General features: G+C 32.7%; 1 protein-coding gene across 2 annotated transcripts in view; it reads left to right on the top strand.

Annotated features, from left to right (window-relative positions):
- The window catches only part of LOC111027731 (intraflagellar transport protein 172 homolog), a 96,263-nt gene extending 75,378 nt beyond the window's left edge, over nucleotides 1-20,885 (top strand). For both annotated transcript variants that reach the window (XM_022306143.1, XM_022306144.1), the window contains 3 exons: nucleotides 927-1,133; nucleotides 8,922-9,146; nucleotides 20,259-20,885. In XM_022306143.1, coding sequence (XP_022161835.1) covers nucleotides 927-1,133; nucleotides 8,922-9,146; nucleotides 20,259-20,531 — 705 coding nt within the window. In that variant the 3' untranslated portion in view covers nucleotides 20,532-20,885. The remainder of the gene's footprint in view (nucleotides 1-926; nucleotides 1,134-8,921; nucleotides 9,147-20,258) is intronic.
- Nucleotides 20,886-20,933: the final 48 nt, after the last annotated feature.

Genomic DNA, 20,933 nt, shown 5'->3' on the forward strand with positions numbered 1-20,933 from the left:
TTACGATACACGACTAACCTGTCCCGGAACGAACAACCAAAATTGTATATTCTATACCGTATCTGCTTCACTCTATTAGTTTTTACCATGGCCATCATTATACCGTACGGTTTCAAAAAAAAAAAAAAAAGGTCGTCGTTCAAATCTAAACACTTCTCTACGCATCAATACAGCACAGTTTTCCCAAAATCGCACCGTTCAATGTCCCTCACACACTGGTATTATGTACCAATAACACATGTATTCATCTAAGATACGACAAGGCTAGGGTAAGTTCACAAAAGTACACGTAAAGTAGAAACTAAAAGGAAAAACAAATAGCCAATTGTACGATGATATAACTGCCTTGTAAACATTGAAATAACTATTTAATTGAATATTTGAAAACTTTCGGATGTAAATGTATTTCAATCTAAATAAAATCTAACATGTGCTTATAGGTACTTTGTTTAATCTTATATTATATTGCATTACGTTTTATATTATACATCATATTTTCTCAATTTATATTAACACAATTATTATCAAATAATATAATAATTATTTAATCTTTAACAACTGTCAATGAAATGTGTGCGGTTTTAAATTATCGGTTCTCTAAAATTTCAGTTTTAAACAATATGGGCAATGAGACAGTGTGTGGTAGTGAACGCTGGTGTAAAATGTATGCGGTTTTAAACTACCATTTTTAATAGTGCTGCAGTTTATTTTGCCATTCTTATCATAATATGATGTCAATCAATCTAATAGGTATTTCGTACAAAATAGTCCTTTTCTTCGGACTTGGACAGGACACGTTTGGAAATTGTCCGATTCGTAACACAATGACACAATGTTATGTTTTTATAATTGCTTGAAAAAAAAAAAAAAACCTGGAGGTTAAAAAATGTTTACCCGGAAAATGGTATAGTATAATCATTTTTCAGATGGAGAGTACCAAGCAACCGGATTCAGAACTCGGGAAAGAGTTTGAAAAGTATATGTTCATATCCCATTTGTACGCGATGCGATGTGCTTTTGGCGACATATCGTCCCTCAGCGCATTGGTTGTGAAATTGTTGGTGGCTCTTTTAAGATACACGGATATCGTTCCAGCTGATAAGGCGTACTACGAAGCAGGAATCGCAACTCGAGTACGTAAAGATTAATTAGACAATTAGCTAGACGTAGTGATGATTACGATATAATAGTGAGTATGTATTTGTTCACGTCTCAAGAGCTGCCGTGGAAATCTTAACACTCGCGGTTAATCCAACCAAATTGTTAGTTAAGCTGGTAACATTATTGTATTACCGTAATAGGTACACCATTATACCTGTGCTAGCGATCTTTGTTTGAAGTTTGAACTGTAAAGAGAATTATATTTCTGAGAAAATTGTGTAGGTACTCGAAATCAAATACAGTTATCGTCTTGTAATTATCTCGGATTTACTTGAAATCACTAAAATAAAATCCAAGCAATAAGCATCTCTATATTATATATTTTGTATTTTGAACAGGCGCAATGAATTTTAATACAAACATGTTTGCGCTCAAAATATTACCTTCGAAATAACTAACTATAAGCCACGCTGTTCACTATCTAATTAAGGCTTTCACTTGGTAATTATGTTCATCGTATACATTAGACGGTACCTATATTATCAAAAATGAGAGGAGGAGTTACGCGCATTCATGATATTTAAGGCGGCTCATATAGTATTCAAAATCAAAGTTCAGGTGTATAATCATAAAGAGAATATAAGATAACGAACGGAAATCATTTGTCTAAGTGTAGGTATATAATATATTATATACCGTATATCTAGACGGCTCTCAGTGAAAACATTAAAAATTCCTTTTTGAGGGGCCCTACATCGTATACCGCGAGTAAACAAAAAAGTCTACCACAGTACCATATTGAATAATTTTAATATGTAATAGACAATATTTTGCTTATCGTGTTGAAATTTAACAAAATATAAACCATGTTATGTTTGAATATCAATAAAGTATAATTAATCGTATTTAACTAGGCGAGTGTTGTGTTTTACCGGGAAAATAAGCAGGCTTACGAAACATGTGTGAGTTTATATACTACAATATTATAATTATTCACAATGATCAGTAATTAAAATGTAAGATCAGAAAAAATAACAAATACATTGTTTATTCAAATGCTATTGAATTATCTGGCAAATAAGAATAGGTATCTAACCATTCGTACCTACATATAGCATAATATGCACAGTATAACCTTAGTATAATTAATTGCACATACCATCATTTTTGACATAATACTTTTTTTTTTACTTAAAAAATATATTTACAATCTATACGAGACAAAGGTACAATAATGAGTAAGTGTGTTGACATATATAATTTGACGTAATAACATTAATAGGAAGGCTCCCAGTAGTGCCACCTGACCAGAAATTACATAATACCTATGATACAAATTTAATAATTTTTCATTTCCGAATTAAATTCTACAAAACCAATTTTTACAAATTATGATATAGTTGATCATATTTGTTTGTTCAAAACATCAATCAACCTAGTGTGTATGATACATATAAAAATATGTAGCAAAAATAGTAAAATACTTTTTATCGCATATTAAACAGTGCTATTATAGGACTCGTTTAAATGTTCTCAATCGATTATCATTAAGTTTTAATTTTTAAACACTAATTTTGAATTATGTAAGTACGAAATGTAAGTACATGTTAACGTTGAAAAATGCAATGCTCCTATAGCCTACATCATATTACTCCGTATTCTCAACTAATTAAAAATTTAAAAAATAAGTTAAACAAAATATTAATTTCATATACCTACAGCCTATTTGAAAGAAAAATATTTTAGGTATAAATATTACATTATGTCTCGGTAAACTTAGTGTGAATGTTTATCTTTTATTGCTTTTAATACAGAGAGAAAAGTTTTGAATAAAATAATGTTTAAAATAGACGTCGTCTAACTATGTTGAAATACCTATACATTTTTGTGACGCTAATATTATTAATTATTATTATACAAACACTTTTGATCAGAAGTAAGATTTTAGGTACCTACCCGTATAATATTATTGAAAATAGTCACCTCTACAAGATTATTGCACTTTAAAGTCAAATTAATTGCTATAGGCTACTCCTAGGGAAGAATAAAATATCATTAATTCATAAATGCGCTAAAAAACTTTTCTAAACTAAACACTAAGGTGATTAAAAATCTTAAGCACAAACACGTATAATATACCAAGTAATAAAAAATATATACTTTTATCTACTTAATGACTAAGAGTTTATTTTAACTTAAAATCACTCCGTTATAAACTTATTCATAAACAAAAACCTAAAAGTATTAGCAGTTAATACTATTACTTTAGTGGTAAAAACAAATTTAAAAAAATATGTACATAAAATTCAAGTAGAAAAAGTAGAAAGTACTAAACTTGAAATTGATTATAACAGTCAACGGTACTTTGTCTCTTTGCTCTTTATAATATTATGTATGAAGATGTATCACAAGTATTTTGAAACAAAACGTCTCGGATTTTTTTCTACGTCATGACCCGTACGTTATTTTTTATGTTTTAATGTTTATTCATTTATTATATAAAAGTCCGTTCGGATCAAAAAGTCAAATATTTTTTTTTGTGGTTTCTTAAAAGTGTAAAAATAAATTGACTTGTAGACATAGGAAAAAACATAGATATTGATTTAGGAAAATGTACAAATTTAGTTTTTAAATGTTTTTGATAACTATAATACTTAGAGGATACATGAAATACGAATAATTAATTGTGAATACGAAAATGGCGAGTAATTACGTTTTCTCACCATGTAGATACGTCCCTCGCTATCAGTAAATAAATTTCATAAAAGTAAAGACTCAAAATAACACAATTATTATTATCCGGATAGATGACAATTCGTTACATTATAATATTTATCTGTAAGGAAAAGTTTTACTTTTTATTGTGCCATTAAATTTCATAGGGACAGAATAAGTACATCTTTCTTAAAATATATGCTAAGTTACATAGTCATAATAATGATTTCAACATAAACATATTATGTTATAAATTATATAAGTTTTTACTTGTAGCAATGTTCAGATTTATTCCACATAAGAATAACAAGCTTGCATTAGAAGGCATACACGCTATGTATGTATAAGTTTATAGAATTATTTTACTTCTTTAAATTTGTAAAGTTTTCATACAAATATATTGAAAACCATACAAATTTACAGTATATAAAATGCTGAATTTGTATTTTTTCAATACCTTATTGCATAATTTAAAGTGAATACAAGATCAATTTTTTTTTGTGGTTTTCTAATTTGTTAACATTTGGAGAAAAATTGATTAAATGATAAAACAAAAAGTATACATTAAAATGTTGCACAAAACAAAAATTTGAATTTTTAAGAGATTATAGAAAAATTTTTTTAAAAAGCTTTTAATAAACGCTCACGTCATGGTTCAAATAAAAAAATATATTTAATGTTAGCTTTTTTGCTATGTATGTTTGACAAGTGAGGCAATCTTTTGATCAACCACAACTCCTCATTGAATTTAATTAAACGGTGGTGTTTTTATGAATGAATTATCTTTGAGTATATTGATAATTCTTTGTGATGGGCGTTTCCAAAAATTAGATCTAGTGAAAAAGATATTAGGCCATATTTATGTTAGCTTACTGCAAATTTGGATTTATTGAATATTATTGGTATACATAGAGATATTAAATCGGATTTCCAAGCAATTACAGATCATTTTGAGAATAAAGAAAAAGATCTAGGACCTAAGGACTTATATATTATTACTTTAAAATACATTTTGTTTCTCATATTTCTTTTTTTGCTTTTGATTATTATATGAAAATAAGATGAAATTATTAAAATAGAAACCTCTCATTGAAAAAATGACTGGGTTTTTTTTTTTTCTGTAGAGCAGCTTGTAATATTTTGAGGTGAATTAAAATTTTTAAATCAAAGCCCCCCTCGGCTTTTGATTGAGCTTCAGATATGTCATTGAAATATATCGTAAAATAACTTTATATAAATAAAATTAAACATAAATATTGAATGTGGAAACTGCACAAAAAGAAACAAACTAAATTATAATGATTTTCAATAACAAATAATGGAGACAGTCCAGATTTCTTGAGTTCCTTCTGTTATTAGAAATAAGAAGCCATCTGGTGATAATTTTTAAAAAAAACCCGTAAACGATTCAAACATGTTGACATGTACAAATAGAATGGTTAATATTTTTCGTCTTGAAAACATAATATTACTTGTAGGCATGTATGCCTCCTAGTAATAGTGAAATATTATAGTATCTGAATAACAGTCAATCGCCATAAACAATATCCAACAAATAATAAGAAATAATTCAACCATTTTAAAGATACAATTATGAATACTATAATTTTGTAATTTATACCATGCTTAAATGATTGTCTAAATAATTATTTCTATTTCATAGTATTTAGTTATCTATTTAGGGGGAGCAGAACAGGAAGATACGAATAAAAACACTCATTGATGATCAAGTATTTACATATTTTTGAATTCAGATAACTGTTTACCATAGGTAATGACGTCGATTATAAAATAATCGTGTTTGCAAGCTCGTCCTTCACATATAGACCATGATATTAAAAAAACAGAATCTAACCCGAAAAAATGTCCTTAAATAAAAATTGAGTATTATATTTCAATATTCTAAAAGGATGTTAAAAAAAAAGAGCAAAGATACGTTACGACGTGTATAAGTATCGAACGGGTACAAACGCTTTCTCCCCCCCCCCCCCAAATTCAGCCTGCTTGTTTATACCTATATATGGTTCCAAATTAGGTAGGTAGGTACACAATAACACCGCTTTTTCACGCCCGGCTGTAATAATTCGGTGCCATAAAATTAAAAAAACAAACTCGCTACGCGTTTAGGTGGATGAAATAAATTATCTCGTGGACAACACGGTGAAGGGTGTGTCGCTTTACACAGGTTGAAAGGGGGTCACGGGGGGGAGGGGGAAAAAACGAAGGCGGCGCGGAAGATACGGTCGGTATAACGCTAACTTATTTACCAACCTACTTTGTGTGTAATACAACGAAATGTTATTTTCTATGATATATCATCTCTTTGCGCGTAAAACTCCCGAATTTACGAGTCAAAAGACGTTGTCCCCTCTCTGGAAACGTAATTTTCTTGAATAAATAACAATATTAATCCCCGCGCATTTAGCGCCAACAAATTGGCTACGCGGCGTATAATAATAATAATAATAATAATAGGTAGGTAGGTAGGTAGGTAGGTAGGTATATAATATGTACCAGTGCAGTGCTCATTGTATATAATAATATATATAATATATACGCTGCGTTTGAAAACAATGTAGACGTCCAGGTCGTCGGTAATAATAATAATAATAATAATAATTCTCGGAGTATATATATATATATATATATAGTGTTGTATGTGCATACTTACCTATGTATATTATGTGTATGTTGCGTATGTGCATATGTAATATATATATATACAAATATGTATTACGAGGGTATAGGGTACTATAGGGTATGCGAGCGTATATAGTAAACGGTGCAGTATTCTGTGTGTGAACGTTATCCGTTTCGTGTCCAAAATAACAACGGCCGATTTTAACCGATGGTGTTCGTCTAATTTCGCTTAGAGGTCGGCCGTTAATTAACCGGCTCGCCGTTTTATAATAATAATAATAATAATAATAATAATACAATACGATTTGAGCGCCCGCCCGCCATATGTGTTCCTTTCGCGATATCTTGTAGTGCGTACGGAGGGTAAACCGAGAATAAAGTACAATACCTACCTAATAATCGAGTAGACAAATATTGCATCTGTACGATATACTGTATCAAACGTAATATCATGTATAGGCACGCTGTATATAGATATCCCATGGTCAGAACTTCCATTTATCGCTTGATAATGCCGAATTCACTATAGTCGTGCGGCCGATATAGAGATAGAGTCGAAAAACGACGGAGGAAAATTAGTGTTTTGAGTTTCGACCGTGCGATATTGTTGCACTTTAACAATGATTATTCACTCGGTTGAACTTGAGACGATGAACATTTTCGAAAAACAAATAATTTATATTTGTTCTCGACATTTACTATTTATTCCTGCGTTTAGACATTAAGACTTAGGAATATAAAGGAGCGGCGAGTACCTGCCTATACACCTCGCTGATCCAGCATGTCAAATGCCTGAAATGAAAAAAAATCCATTTCGATAATAGTTCATAGTATAACCTGCACTGGAAAAAGTAAATATCTTTAAATTAAACATTTTTTTAACGTGGTTCAATTTCGCGATATAACCGTTTTTGAGGATTTCAGACGTCTTTACTGATTTTAATAGTTTTTATATATTTTAACGTCCGGGTAATAATAATGACCACTAACCTGGTTACGTACGCCGATAGGGTCTTACCCGTCTCAGCATCTCGCACTCGGGTTCTTAATATGAATAAAAAATAACCTACAATGTACCTTTCATGTAAAGGAGTTCATCTTACAGTAAAACACATTATAACTGAATTCCGTATACCGCACTTATGAAAACCTTAAAATAAAATGCAACCTTTCACAAAAGGTTCACGGACAAAATATCTCCAGTTCTCAACTCTTGGGATTTCATCGATTCCGTCGGACCTTTTTTTATTAGGGGCAAAAGTGCATTGATTCCGCCTGTAACAATTCCGTCGATTTTAAGTTATGAGTTTCGGTAACAAAGGATTGGGCCATAGTTTTTCATGCCGAAAAAAATTCTAATTATGAACGGACCAGGAAAGCATACTGACTGTACTGACTGTACTGACTGAGTAGGTATAATATTGACTCCCCGAACAAAAATTACAAATCGTATTTTCACTAATCGTTTTTAAAGTAGCACAGACACTAACATATTATAATACCTATGATATTTTATTATACTAGTTAACATATGTTTTCCAAGTCAGCTCGTAATAGAAAACTTGGCGATTTAACAGAGACTAGAAATCGAGGAGTGTTAAGTAGGTTTTTATACGTTATAAAATATAATAGCATATCATATAATTGAAATATTGAGTAATTATTATTATACCATGGTAATTGTGTGCACACAACAAGGCACCTAAATATATGAGAGTGTACATAATAATTAAATAATGAATATTATTCAGTGATAAATAAATTAGGGGTTAATGTAAATTAATTTTATAATTAAGTTCGGGAATAACCAGAATAACCACAGGTAAAAATTGGTAGCTGGCATCAACGATAATAATAATATGTTGTTTTAAAACTACCTACCTGTAAGTACTGGCGTAATCGATTGGTCCCATCACTCTTATCCCGATTCGATTAAAACACTAATCAATTTCATCATCACCTCAAAACTCTTATCTAAATAATATTTATGATACCCCGAGTTCAATATAACTCGAATACCCAACACATGAAACTATAACATATAATTTTTTTTTTTTTTTATCCATCCACTATTTTTAATCAATCCTTGCTAGTTGCTATACTAACGCAAATACAGTAATACGTTCTCAAATCCCAAAATATTATTCCACCTCCAAAATCAAAATTAAATCACCCATAACATTATTATTTAGTTTTCTTCTGCTTTTTTTTCTTTTTTTTCGTGGTATCCAGAACCAGGGGGAGAACAGCTGCTGTTAGAATTACTTTCCCTCCGGGTTGTGTATAAGTACCTATATTAGCTCCGACCAACACGTAATAGCGTTATAATTATTAATATTGTCATCGTCTCCTGCTGCGGTCGGTTCGTTCGGCGTGTTATTTTCATTATAATATTATATTTTATTGAATCGAAAATATTCCACACACTGATAACCGGTTTGATTAACGTGTCCGTCCCGTTTCAGGACGGCAAGCGCAATGCGGAGGCGTTCGTTTTTCTGAACCATTATTTGGATTTGACGGACGCCATAGCGGATGGACAGAACGAGATGATCGACGACACAGACTTGCAGAGCACGGACTTCCCGACCAACGTTCCACTACCGCAAACCATGCACGTCGAAAACGATCAACACGAACAGGTCAGGGAATGGATCCTGACGAACGCCATGGACCGAGACGTCAGTCAGGTGAAAAACTGCAAAAACTCGTATAACATATTATACCTGGTGTCGAGTGCAATCGCAAAACATAAGTACGCGATCAATAAAATATCTTAATCCGAGAGTTTGCGATACATCGTCATCTTTCCGCGTAGATCGCCGTTAACTCGTAAATCGTCTATTTATGACGCGCGTAGACGTTTCTAGACTATGTGTGCGTGGACGAAAAAAATGTTTTATAATCAAGCCTGTCCTTCAATCTCTTCGAATCGGTTTTCGGACATTTTTTTCTTTTTTTTTTCATTTGAAATCTTGGAGCACCGTTATCTAATTTGCGATGGCCGTAATATTTTAATAATCGTGTGTGCCACACGACAGTGTGTGCTGAGTACTGACTCGTAATATTATGTAAGTACTACTTAGCCGGATGACCTTAGATTGGAATACGGTTTGCTGTGATATCTAGGTTGTACCGAAGTGCACACATTTTGGAAAAATTCCGCATTTTCATCATTCGGTATGCGCTTGCGCGTTAATGTCACTTGGCCATATAGCAAGCGTTGTTTTTTCCACAAGGTATGAATAATTTTTTTTCGACGCTGGTCATAAACCTAAAATTGAATGAGTTTTAGGTACAGCTATTTTAAATTGTAAAACAATTCGATTAGTCAACACAACCGCATAACGAAACTGTTTACTTGTGGATTCCGATTAATTTCCCCAAAATTTGTTCTTATCGGTAACTCTATACTGTATAGCTACCGTAGCAAAACGGCATTTCAATTTAAGGTCATCGGACATATTATTATAACACACTGTATACATTCTATCCGTTTTTAGTGGTATGCGTTTCTAATACTATACTAATTTATAAAACAATTTGTCATGTCAGGCGAAATTTTTCCCATACGAAATAACATCATGCTCTGTTTAATAATAATCTGTTGAGGAAAAATAAATAGGAAAAGCGAAATAAAGGCAATAATATTAAAGTGGCCCATAAAAACTCGGTATGTAAGTCGGCTGGCTGTCAGTGTCCAAAGTACGACAATCGTCGTATTGTCTCCGCCATTCAAAAATCGTTTTACTTCTTTTTTTTTTAATAAGGTCTCATGTCACGCGTTAGGACGGGTATCGATCTTACCAGCCGTAAGCCTTAAGGTTTGATTGTAATCGAGTAAAAAAAAAATTATAAATATATGCGCAGAAGAATTTCTCACGAAAAATAAATAAAAATAATTAAAAGTCACGGGGTGATACGAATTACAGTGTTTCCCCACTTGAATAAACGTGCCTATTATAGGAGGTGTATATAATTTAAACTTTAAAAATATTGACATTATAAACTTACTGAGGTGGGATGTTAAAAAAAATTCAATTGATTTTATCAAAAACAATTAATTAAAGAATTTTTTTACGAAATGTATTAATTTAAAAAAAATTAATTAAATTGTTACTCAGTGATAAATCGAAATGTATTTTATCACAAACTACTTAAAATTGTTGCACAGATATTACAATTTTCACTTAAAAGATTTATTTGCATACTGTAATAATAATTTAAATTTACTTCTGCATAATATTTAGTGGGGTCTTTTTTTAAAAATGAATGTTGTTGATCAATGACTAATTGGTTGTGACTAATTAATTTATAATAGTTTCAATTTTTTTCATAAATACACTTTCATTAAAAGTCAATATAATAAGTTTGCTATTCATTTTTGATAATGATAAATAACAACGGATCATGTCAACAATTTTAAAATATTTTTTATGATTTGATTTTAATTTTCTTGTTTTGTTTTGCTTATTATTCTCCATAGTCCCGATGTTTTAATTCGTACGTGGTACATCATTGAACTGAAAATACTTCCCTCGGTTTACATGGAAAATAGATAAGGCTAATCAATAAAATATTGTAATAATTATTATATTATATTATTATCACCAAAGTGACTCAGAAAGATGCTTCAAGCTAACTTTAGTTATATGTAAACAATTGCAGAACACAAACAATTATATTTTTTGAGTTTCGAACGCGCTACGTATGTCTACATATTGTAGCTATGTACAAAAAAATATACAAATGTTGTTGTAAACAATGCAAAGCATTAGGTACTAGCTTTTACAAATAAATATGATTTTTTTGCTTGAACTTTTATTTTTATTCGACCGATAATATTATTATAGTGTAGGAAAATATTAAAAACTTCTCACCAAAGTTCCCTTCGTATTATAAAACCAAAACGGATTAAATATTAAGCATAAAAAGTTTAATAAAATTATTGTAGCACCCCTAGGTGGTTGTAAATGTTTCTTTTAGAGGTAATTTTTCCTTAACAACATTAAATTTTAAATGGAGTTTAAAAAAATTACCGCAAAAATACTACCTATATAGGATGAGCCAGTGGACTATTCTGTTTCGGTTTAAGGCTTGAAGCTAAAAGAAAAACACCATAATTCACCTTGTATAAATAGTTGTAAAAGGTTTTTATCGTCCTGTGTGTTTAGTTGAGAGCTATAAAATTTTCCCTCGTAAAATATCTAAAATATATCTATATGTATACTATATGAGTACTTCCACAAAGCTTCTATTTTTTTTTTTTTTAATGAAAGTAGGCTTTAAACGGAGTTTTTTTCATACTTATAAACTGACGTAAAAAGTTATAAAACAACAAAATTATTGTCGCAATGTTATTTAACGACCAAAGTAATGGTAAAATATAAATTAGAATCAAAAAACGAAACGTTCACAGTGTCTGCATGACTCGGTGTATGAATTGCGAATACTACAGTTGTACATTGGTATGCAAGGTATACTGCACTTATACCTACCCAATAATAAACCAATCTATTATATTAAGTGCCATAGTTGAGTACTCGTGCCTACCTATAAATAGTATTACAATACTCAGTGCTGTTATATAATACTGCGCAGCGTGCAATGAAAGAACGCAATAATACTGGAACAAAATTGAAAGCGCGATTAAAGTCTCATCAAAATCGAAATGGCGAAAAGTAGTAGGCACTTTTGAACTCATCTGAGAAACAAAAAAAAAAAAAAAAAAACAAAAATAGGTAGGTACATAAAATTCCTTTTTTCGCACTTGGGAATTTTCCGTTCGCATTACAGATGCGACGTTTTGCCCACTGCGATTCAAACGCCATAACCCGTTCAGTTCATATATAATATAAGTTTTGCATTGTCGTCGTCGTCGTCGTCGTCGTCGTACACACGCGCATGATATTTAATATGATATGTGTATAATATACTGTACACGCACATGAACGTACAATTTTCATAAATGCCATTTTAGTGACAATACGCACATCGCAGACGGCGAGTACAGGGTAGTAGTTCATATCAGATAGTATATATTTATTTATTATAAAATATATGATAATAATAATAATAATAATAATAATAATAATAATAATAATAATAGCAATGGCAACGATAATACCGTAACGTTATGCATTACGTATAATATTAGTGTGCAAGAAATGTATATAATATAGGAGCCGGGAGGACAGGGTATTCGAAAAAACGGCATAATATGAACTGCGTAATACGTTGTTATTCACTTTTGGGTATCATTTTTTTTTTTATGCGTTTCAAATCAAATCGTCGTTTTAGAAAAAAAATTGAAGACGTCCCGTTAAGCAATGAGGACGCTGCCCGCTCGTCGGCTGTTGTCTCCGCCTTACAAATGTACGAAAAACCAAATTTTCGTTCACTAGTGCAAGGTTAGGTTGTCGTTCACTATAGTGTTCTGTCGGGGTTTTGATACTGTGAAGTGAAATGACTTATTATCGAAATGTCAGGTATTCAGTTGAGAACATTATCCATGCTTAACACGTTCGCTTTCATACGATACTTTAATTTTCGAGCGACAGATGGGTATGCTTGTGTGAAATATATGACAAATTAAATATACGCTCATATATGTCGCTCGAAAATTAAAATATCAAAAACAAAGCGCAACGCATCCACTAGCTTATAGCCCGACACTAATAGTAATTTCACTCCAATATCAAAAATTCAAAACTAATATCACACTATTGAAACTAGTAAACGGACATTGTAGCAGTGGAGTGTTTAGGGGATGGGATCGACGAGGTCCTGATCAGTTCACCCCCCCCCTCCCCCCTTCAATGATATCCAATATAATTTAACGTTTTGAACTTTTCTGTTATTGCAATATACATATTATATACGGGATGATCCAACAAGTATGCTCCCCCCCCTCGTTTTTTCTTTAGTAATGACGTTTTTCAAAATCCGTATTTTGGAATCTTTGAACATACCGAAAGACCATGTTTTCATATTCTTGAGATTTTTTCGTACCACTTGAAGAGTGTCCTGTGGCGATACAAACTTTTGTTTTTCGAATGGGAACCCCATTTTTTTATTGTAAATTATTTAGCGGATAATTTTTTTGAGAATTTTGATGTATTGAAATCAGAATTCGAACGATTAGCTCTCTATTTATTACACATTTTGTGCTAAGGATAATACAGTTTATAACAAGGAAGAAGGATATTATGCGTATACAGCATACGTTTGATCTATACAAATAATACAAAATAATAAGTCATTTCATATTTATTTAGTCAAACATTTAGGAAAATAGCAAGTAAAATCCTTCTTGATTTATTTAGTTATTTTTCTTATTCCGTGTGTAGAACTGTACAAGCATATCCCTATTATGGACAATTATCCCTTGTACAAATTGTCCAATAACTAGGAAACCACTAGTTCGAATTTTGATTTCGATACATCGAAATTCTCAAAAAAATTATCCGCTAAATAATTTAAAGAAAAAAGTGGGGTTCTCATTTGAAAAACGAAGTTTCGTATCGCCACAGGACACTATACTTAAGTGGCACGAAAAATCTCAAGAATATGAAAATATGGTCTTTGAGTATATTCAAGGATTCCAAAAATCAGATTTTGAAAAACTTCATTATTAAAGAAGCAAAAAAGGGGTGAGCATACTTATTGTTGGATCATCCTGTATGCATACTATTATGATGCTGTGTGGCTTTGTATCTGCATAAGTCTTGTGCAAAGTCGAGTCTCACAGCAAATAATGTCTACAAACATGTTAGTTGTATACTTGTATGAATTATTGATGATAAAGAAAATAAAAAGTCGCAGTGGTGGTGATAAAATTATATTGCTTCGGAGGTGCCGCCGTGGTAGAGGTAATAATATTGCGACCAGCGGAATTTCGCATCTTTACGGCAACCACCGCAGAGTCCAAAAAAAAGTAATGATTACGTTTTCGTCATTTTGTGATGAATGTTGTAAACATTTTCGACACTTCTGTGATTTTCGTTTCTCAGTACAACTCTATTCGAACTTCAAATATCGTGATTTTTGTTTGTTTTTGCTGCTTATCATCAATTTGGATTCCTTGATTTTCCGGATCGAAATTTTGTCTTAATTCTAATTTTCTGTAGTTTAGATTATATATTTCAGAATTTCGTAATATTCTTTAATACTTTCTCATCGTGTCCATAATGTTCAGAGTGCCCCAAATCTGAGAAACAGTCTTGTACCTATAATAGCTAACCGAAGAAAACACATTTCTTGACTTATTCGCGACCAATTCAATATATTTGTGGGTACATGACCTCCATTCCTCCTGCTCGCACCAATGGCGAATGTAAAGCCCCTCCGAAGAACTGTGTTCACGACATTTTCTGAACCCCTCCCACGTAAAAAAATTAATTACAACACAACGGTTTTCAGCACAAGCCACTCGAGTATAAATACCACACAGATCCGTATTAAATTGTAATGTTAATAATATTTTATACTATATGTGCGCAGCTACTTAAACGGTCGCGGGCGCATTGCACGTTGTAGGTGGGCACCGTTATGATATCCATACGTCTTATACTGGCTATTTTAATCGTTAATGTTTGATGAAAAGGAAAAAAAATTATTTTTAATTCCTCCGTACGAAATCGACGAAAAGTAAATAATTTATTATAAAAAAACGTTCGTTTACATTATTTTTTTCTGACGTCAAGAATTATCGTTAACTATATGATCAAACGTTTGATACAGTTTATTGGAAACGTCGGAAATCGTAATAATTATCTTATCGTAGAGATATTTCATTTATATCGATCCGTATAATATTCGATGATCTACCACGATGACGGTGATAATAATCGCGCTTTGAAATGAATACGCGAAACGCACTCTGCGCTGACGCGAAATGTTTAATATTATCCATCTCCTATATATACTTGATTTTGTATATCGTATATTATTTATGTTCGTAATAATATTTTATCGCTCAGCCAAGGGAATACCATCATCACTGTCATACCGGGTACGGAGGTTCGAATAGTTTTATCGTCGACTGAAATGTCTATAATATAACTATATATATTGTAATATATCATGTACGATTTCTACGAATGTACGATGACTATATTATCTATGTAGCGACGATGTGTATATTATAATAATTAATATAAACATATTTTATACAAACACTAGACGAATGTATAATATTATATATTGTAAACAACTATATATTATATATATATATAAACATACGTGCTGAAAAACGACCATCGAAATGTACACACAACGTAACCTAACCTAACCTGGGTAATGCGTATGGTTTTCGAACACTTTCGTCCTAGTCGAAATGCATCGTCCGTGCAAGGTGTGGGTTAATATTTTCTAAAAAAAAAAAAAAAAACCACAAAAACATATAATGCAATATGTAATCTTCTGCGCATACCTACCTATACCTAACCATAAATCACCAGATGATTTTGGAAAATATTATTATTTTATAGTTAATTTTATCGCAATAAAATATGATCTATTTGAATATGTATTTAAATTGTTGTACAACATCATCATTAGGAATAGGCGGTATACCTGCATGCAAGTAAAAAACAATACTACTTTTATCAAAATTATTAGTAGGTATTATCATTGATTATAAATATACTAGTATTTATAATCAATGGTATTATGTACCTACCTTATTACTCAGTTTTTTTTTTTTTTTAATAAATAATAAATAAAACGAACAACCAGGTGAACGCTGTTCCTATTACTTATGCCCCCACGAACATAATATTATTACGATAGTGTTCTTTGTAAGTAAAAAAAAAAAAAAAATGAAAGTGAACGACTTCGTAGTTCGCGCATTGGGCGTGGACACGAAAAAATTCGATTCCAAATGAACTTTCCGAAAACTAAGTACATGCCTATACCCATGCGTAAGAAGCCGGGTTCAATTACCCGAAACTCTTACGAAATGTCATCGTTAATCGCGATACAGTCATAAAAATTAATTAAAACGTTTTTGATGGTATTTATAATGGTATATTGCGATAATTACATGTCTCGCCCTCGTTTGGTTTCCCACTCTGCAACGAGGGCTGGGTGCAAGTCCTTTGCATATATTTTAATGTGCACATTAAATTGTGATTTTTTTTTTTTGTTTTCATACCGCATATGGACTTATTACGACGTCACGCCGTTTTCTAATATAATATTTTCGACTAGATGCGTTGACCGACTTTGTCCAGAAAAAAAACCAACTAATATAATATAATGTATATAAAATACGCAGAGCTCCGTGTCGGCATGACCCGCTGGCTCGGTCCGATCACTTTTGCGGACAAGTCATTAGTGTCGGTGTAGGTACCTGGTTTCGCAGACAAATCCGACTGAGATGGGCGACCACCTGTCCGTGCAGGGAGATTGGATACAGCTCGCGGCGTACTTCGGTTCGCAGTATTATGCGATAACTTCATTATTCGATCGGTTTAGGTCGTGTGTCTCCCCCGACGAAATGAATAACAACAATAATGCAAAAAAATGCACATTTCTAACGCGGCCGAGCGAGCGGTGGTTCCGCATGGACATATTTTGTTTTTGAAAAAGTCACCGCGAACACGCGACAGAGAATGGGGTACGGGGTGCAGTGTAAAAACTACGGTAAAAATACACCGTACATCCCGTACAGCATTTTTTACTGCAAGACCTCTCGATTTTCGGGGGGAGGGGGGTTGTACAAGTTGGGTCCATAAAAGTATTTGCTCAAACCCTGCTCCGCATATAAATGCGATGTATAAATTCAAAAAAATAAATGAGTGATTAGAGGATTCTCTGCCTTCCCCGGACACGGCCAACGTTATTAAATAATAATGTGTAACTGGTTTTTGAAAGAAAACTATATTAACATTTTAGGAAATTGTTTTTCACAATAATTTGTACAGTCACATTTTTGTAAAAAAAATTATATTGTAACGGTTATAGTTTTCATGTTTTCACTTTTCCAATCACAATTGACAACTGTGCGTAGGTACACTTTTAATTTTTCAACGTCCAAACAGAATGTTTTCCTGATTATCTCAATATAATATAAAGACATTGAATTCCGACCGAGTTATAGTTACTTTGTTGATTAGTTGTATAATTATTGAAGCTTCAATGAGAGAGGTATGGCGTAATGGTGCCCCGAAAAATGTTAATCCATTACTCCACAACTCACCAAATTTTAAACAGGTTACCCGCCGACTATAGATAATAATATTAACACCTCGTTGGAAAAGCGATTTGCAATTGTTAAAACATCAGAAAAATATTTTTCTCCGGAGTATAAAATTGAAAATGCATACTGTATAGGTGCTGCGATGCAAAATAATAATAAAACCTAAGCGCTGCATAATTTTTTTTTTTTCGAAAATGTTGTATTCTTGTGACTTTAAGTTATGTGAAAAAAAAATATTTCAAAAACTTCAACAGCACTCGACGGTAAAATCAATGTTTACCTCTAAAAAAAGTGCAATAGCTGGTCCTTCAGACTTCGGTTCCGTGAAATATGTACCTGTATACCTATACGGTTATAATATTATGTACTTAAATATTATACAATAGGTACATATCGTAATAATATTATACATCGCGTACCTATAATAAATAGTCGGGTAGTCGATAAAGGACGGCGTGTGCGTGATCACAATTAAGGGAGGTTAATTGGTGGATATTAATTTATAATGAAAAACGGGGCTTACAATAATTACGTCATAGTATACTGTAATACCCGCGTATGTGGTAATATAATTTATGGTATCATTATACAGATAAACTATCATATTTCTAAGCTGACTTCGCCGTGCGTACGTACCGGCATAACCGATAATATTATTTATAATCTACCCCGCTGTCGATGTGTATTGATAAACATGTTTAAACAGGTATAATACTGCACAGATCGACCGTCTGCAGGTGTTGGCAAATTCGTTTTTTTACGCGAAACGTACAATTATTTACGATCGACGGCAACGATTAGCGGTATAGTCGATTGGGCGGCACACGTACTCATATTTATTTTGTTTTATACACAGGTAAAAGTCGCAGCCGGGGTCATAACATTATCCGGAAACCGATGAATAAATGATGAAAAAAAAAAAAATGCTTTACATCATACCTACGTTCCAGTAGGGTCTTTTATTTTTTTTTTTTTTTGTTCATCGCGCCATCACAATCGCGTAATAACATCGATTTGATTTAAAATATTCATTACGAGTCTGCGGACGTGAATTGGACGGTATATTATAATATCCCCGGTCATAGCGGCTGACAGTTTTGACTCTCCGGTCCGCGACGAGTGTCCCGCTCCCGGCGTAGATGACGCTATAACATAATATAATATTATAATAATAATGTATAAACTGTATAAAGATTAGTTTACTAGAACAGACGGTACTTACATCGGCGAGGCGACTCATAATACAATAACGCCAGGACTGCGAATAAAAATTCTGCACGTACATCAACGTTCAATTCGGTGAAATATCCTCTAGACCTCACAAAATGTTTTGAGTAATATTCGAAAACAGCGCCCTTTTGAGTTGGGCAATCAGAATAGATGGGCATAACACGCGATTTAAAAAAAATAACAGTATCTAATAATAATAATAATTAGAAAACACTAATAGTGTTGCAAAGTATCAATAATACTGAGTAAATATACCTCAGTTCTAATTCTGTTTTTATTCCCATTCTTACACGGTTGAACCAGTTGTTTTAAGTAGGTGGTTTGGCGTTCGAAGACGAAAATTCAAATCACAAAACAAATAAATGTAGCCTCGACAAGGTGCGAATATTCTTTGTTCGAAATTATTGGTAGGTAGGTAAAGTATATTTTTAAACCAATTGATAGTCGAGAATTTGTGATAGTGTTTGACGTATTCCTACATAATAATATAGTTCTCGTAAAAAATATTCGTCTCCGCAAGACGTGCATCTATTTGCCACACATATGGACAGGCCACTCATAGGCGCAATTTTGGAGGGGGGCTTAGCAACTTCGATATTAAAATTAGCCCCCCCCAAAAACGTATATTTTAATTGAAGTATTAAATCCTTCATTAATTATCTAATCCATACATATTAGTATATTACAGTAAATGTTTGAAAAAAATTGTTTCTAAAGTTTAAATCTGGAAATACGAAACAAGCCCGTGCAAGGTGCAAGACGCAGAGCTTTATCCTAATAATTTATGTAAACTTTTATCATTATCTTTAACAATTCCAATTAGTTCTGCGATCATAGCAATGAGGAGATTGGCTTCGAACATCTATGAATCAAGGCAGATTTACAAATTTGTCGTTGATTTATGTAGAACGAGATTTATCAAACGAATTGTCCAACGAAAAAATATTAGATAAATTTGCAATTTCTAACCGAAGGTTTCAATTATAATAATATAAGTACTTAATAAATAAATTTAGGTATATTACATTTATTTACCTAAATGTTGTTATTTTTTTCATACAAATATTTTTAGTTTTTATTGATAGCTATATGCATTATAATAATATATTAAATGTATAAGAAAGTAGGCGAGAAGATATGATATCGTCGATATGATAATGTTTTTCTATTTTTATTTATTCTTTTAAACCGTCGGATTCGACTGCCGCACCATGCATATATATATATATATATATATACTCGTATACAGGGACGGCACACTTTTTTCGACCGAGTCCGAGTGAATAACGCACAAACCTCGACGACTGTTTTGACATGCGCACGCCTAAACGTCACGCGTTATACTAAAAAAAAAATTGTCGGTTCGCAGAGTTTACCGACGGACCAGAGGAGCCTGTACCCGTCGAACCTGTCGGCACCGGACGGAGGCGCGTATCCCGTGTGCGTCGTGTCCGGGTGGCCGGTGATGGATTCGAAAAAGAGTCACGCGGTGACGTTCGAAAACGGCAGGATGGCCATCAAGGACGACTGGACGAAGGTGATGACGGTGTCGAAAACCGTCCAGTCGTCGGCGGTGAAACAGACGTTGGAGTTCATCGGCAAATGGTGCGGACCGCCGGTGCAACAGTACTCGTTCCATTGAACGCGCGCGATCTCTTCGGTCGCGTCCGATTTCGTATTTTGGCCCTTGGGGGGGGGGGGGGGGATTCGGATTCAGCCCTCGGCCTCGACACGATCACCTCATACCGAAAAAAAAGTATACCCCGCACGACGAGCACCGAGTCACCAGCTCCGAATAATCTGCCGCCTACATACATGCCTTTCTCGCCACGTTTATTTAAACGTCGTAAAACCAGTCTGAACGGTCATCGCACAAGTACGTTAAATAATAATAATACACTAGTGAGTATTGTTGGTACATCGTAAAAACTTTTTTTTTTTAATGAAAAATGCAATATTAATGATAACATATTATTATACACTTTGAGAACTGTAAAATACATTAAGTTAAAATATATTAGGTATATCATAGAATTAATAAACA

Source organism: Myzus persicae, unplaced genomic scaffold, assembly GCF_001856785.1.
Source record: "Myzus persicae strain clone G006 unplaced genomic scaffold, MPER_G0061.0, whole genome shotgun sequence".
NCBI classification, from domain to species: Eukaryota; Metazoa; Arthropoda; class Insecta; order Hemiptera; family Aphididae; genus Myzus; species Myzus persicae.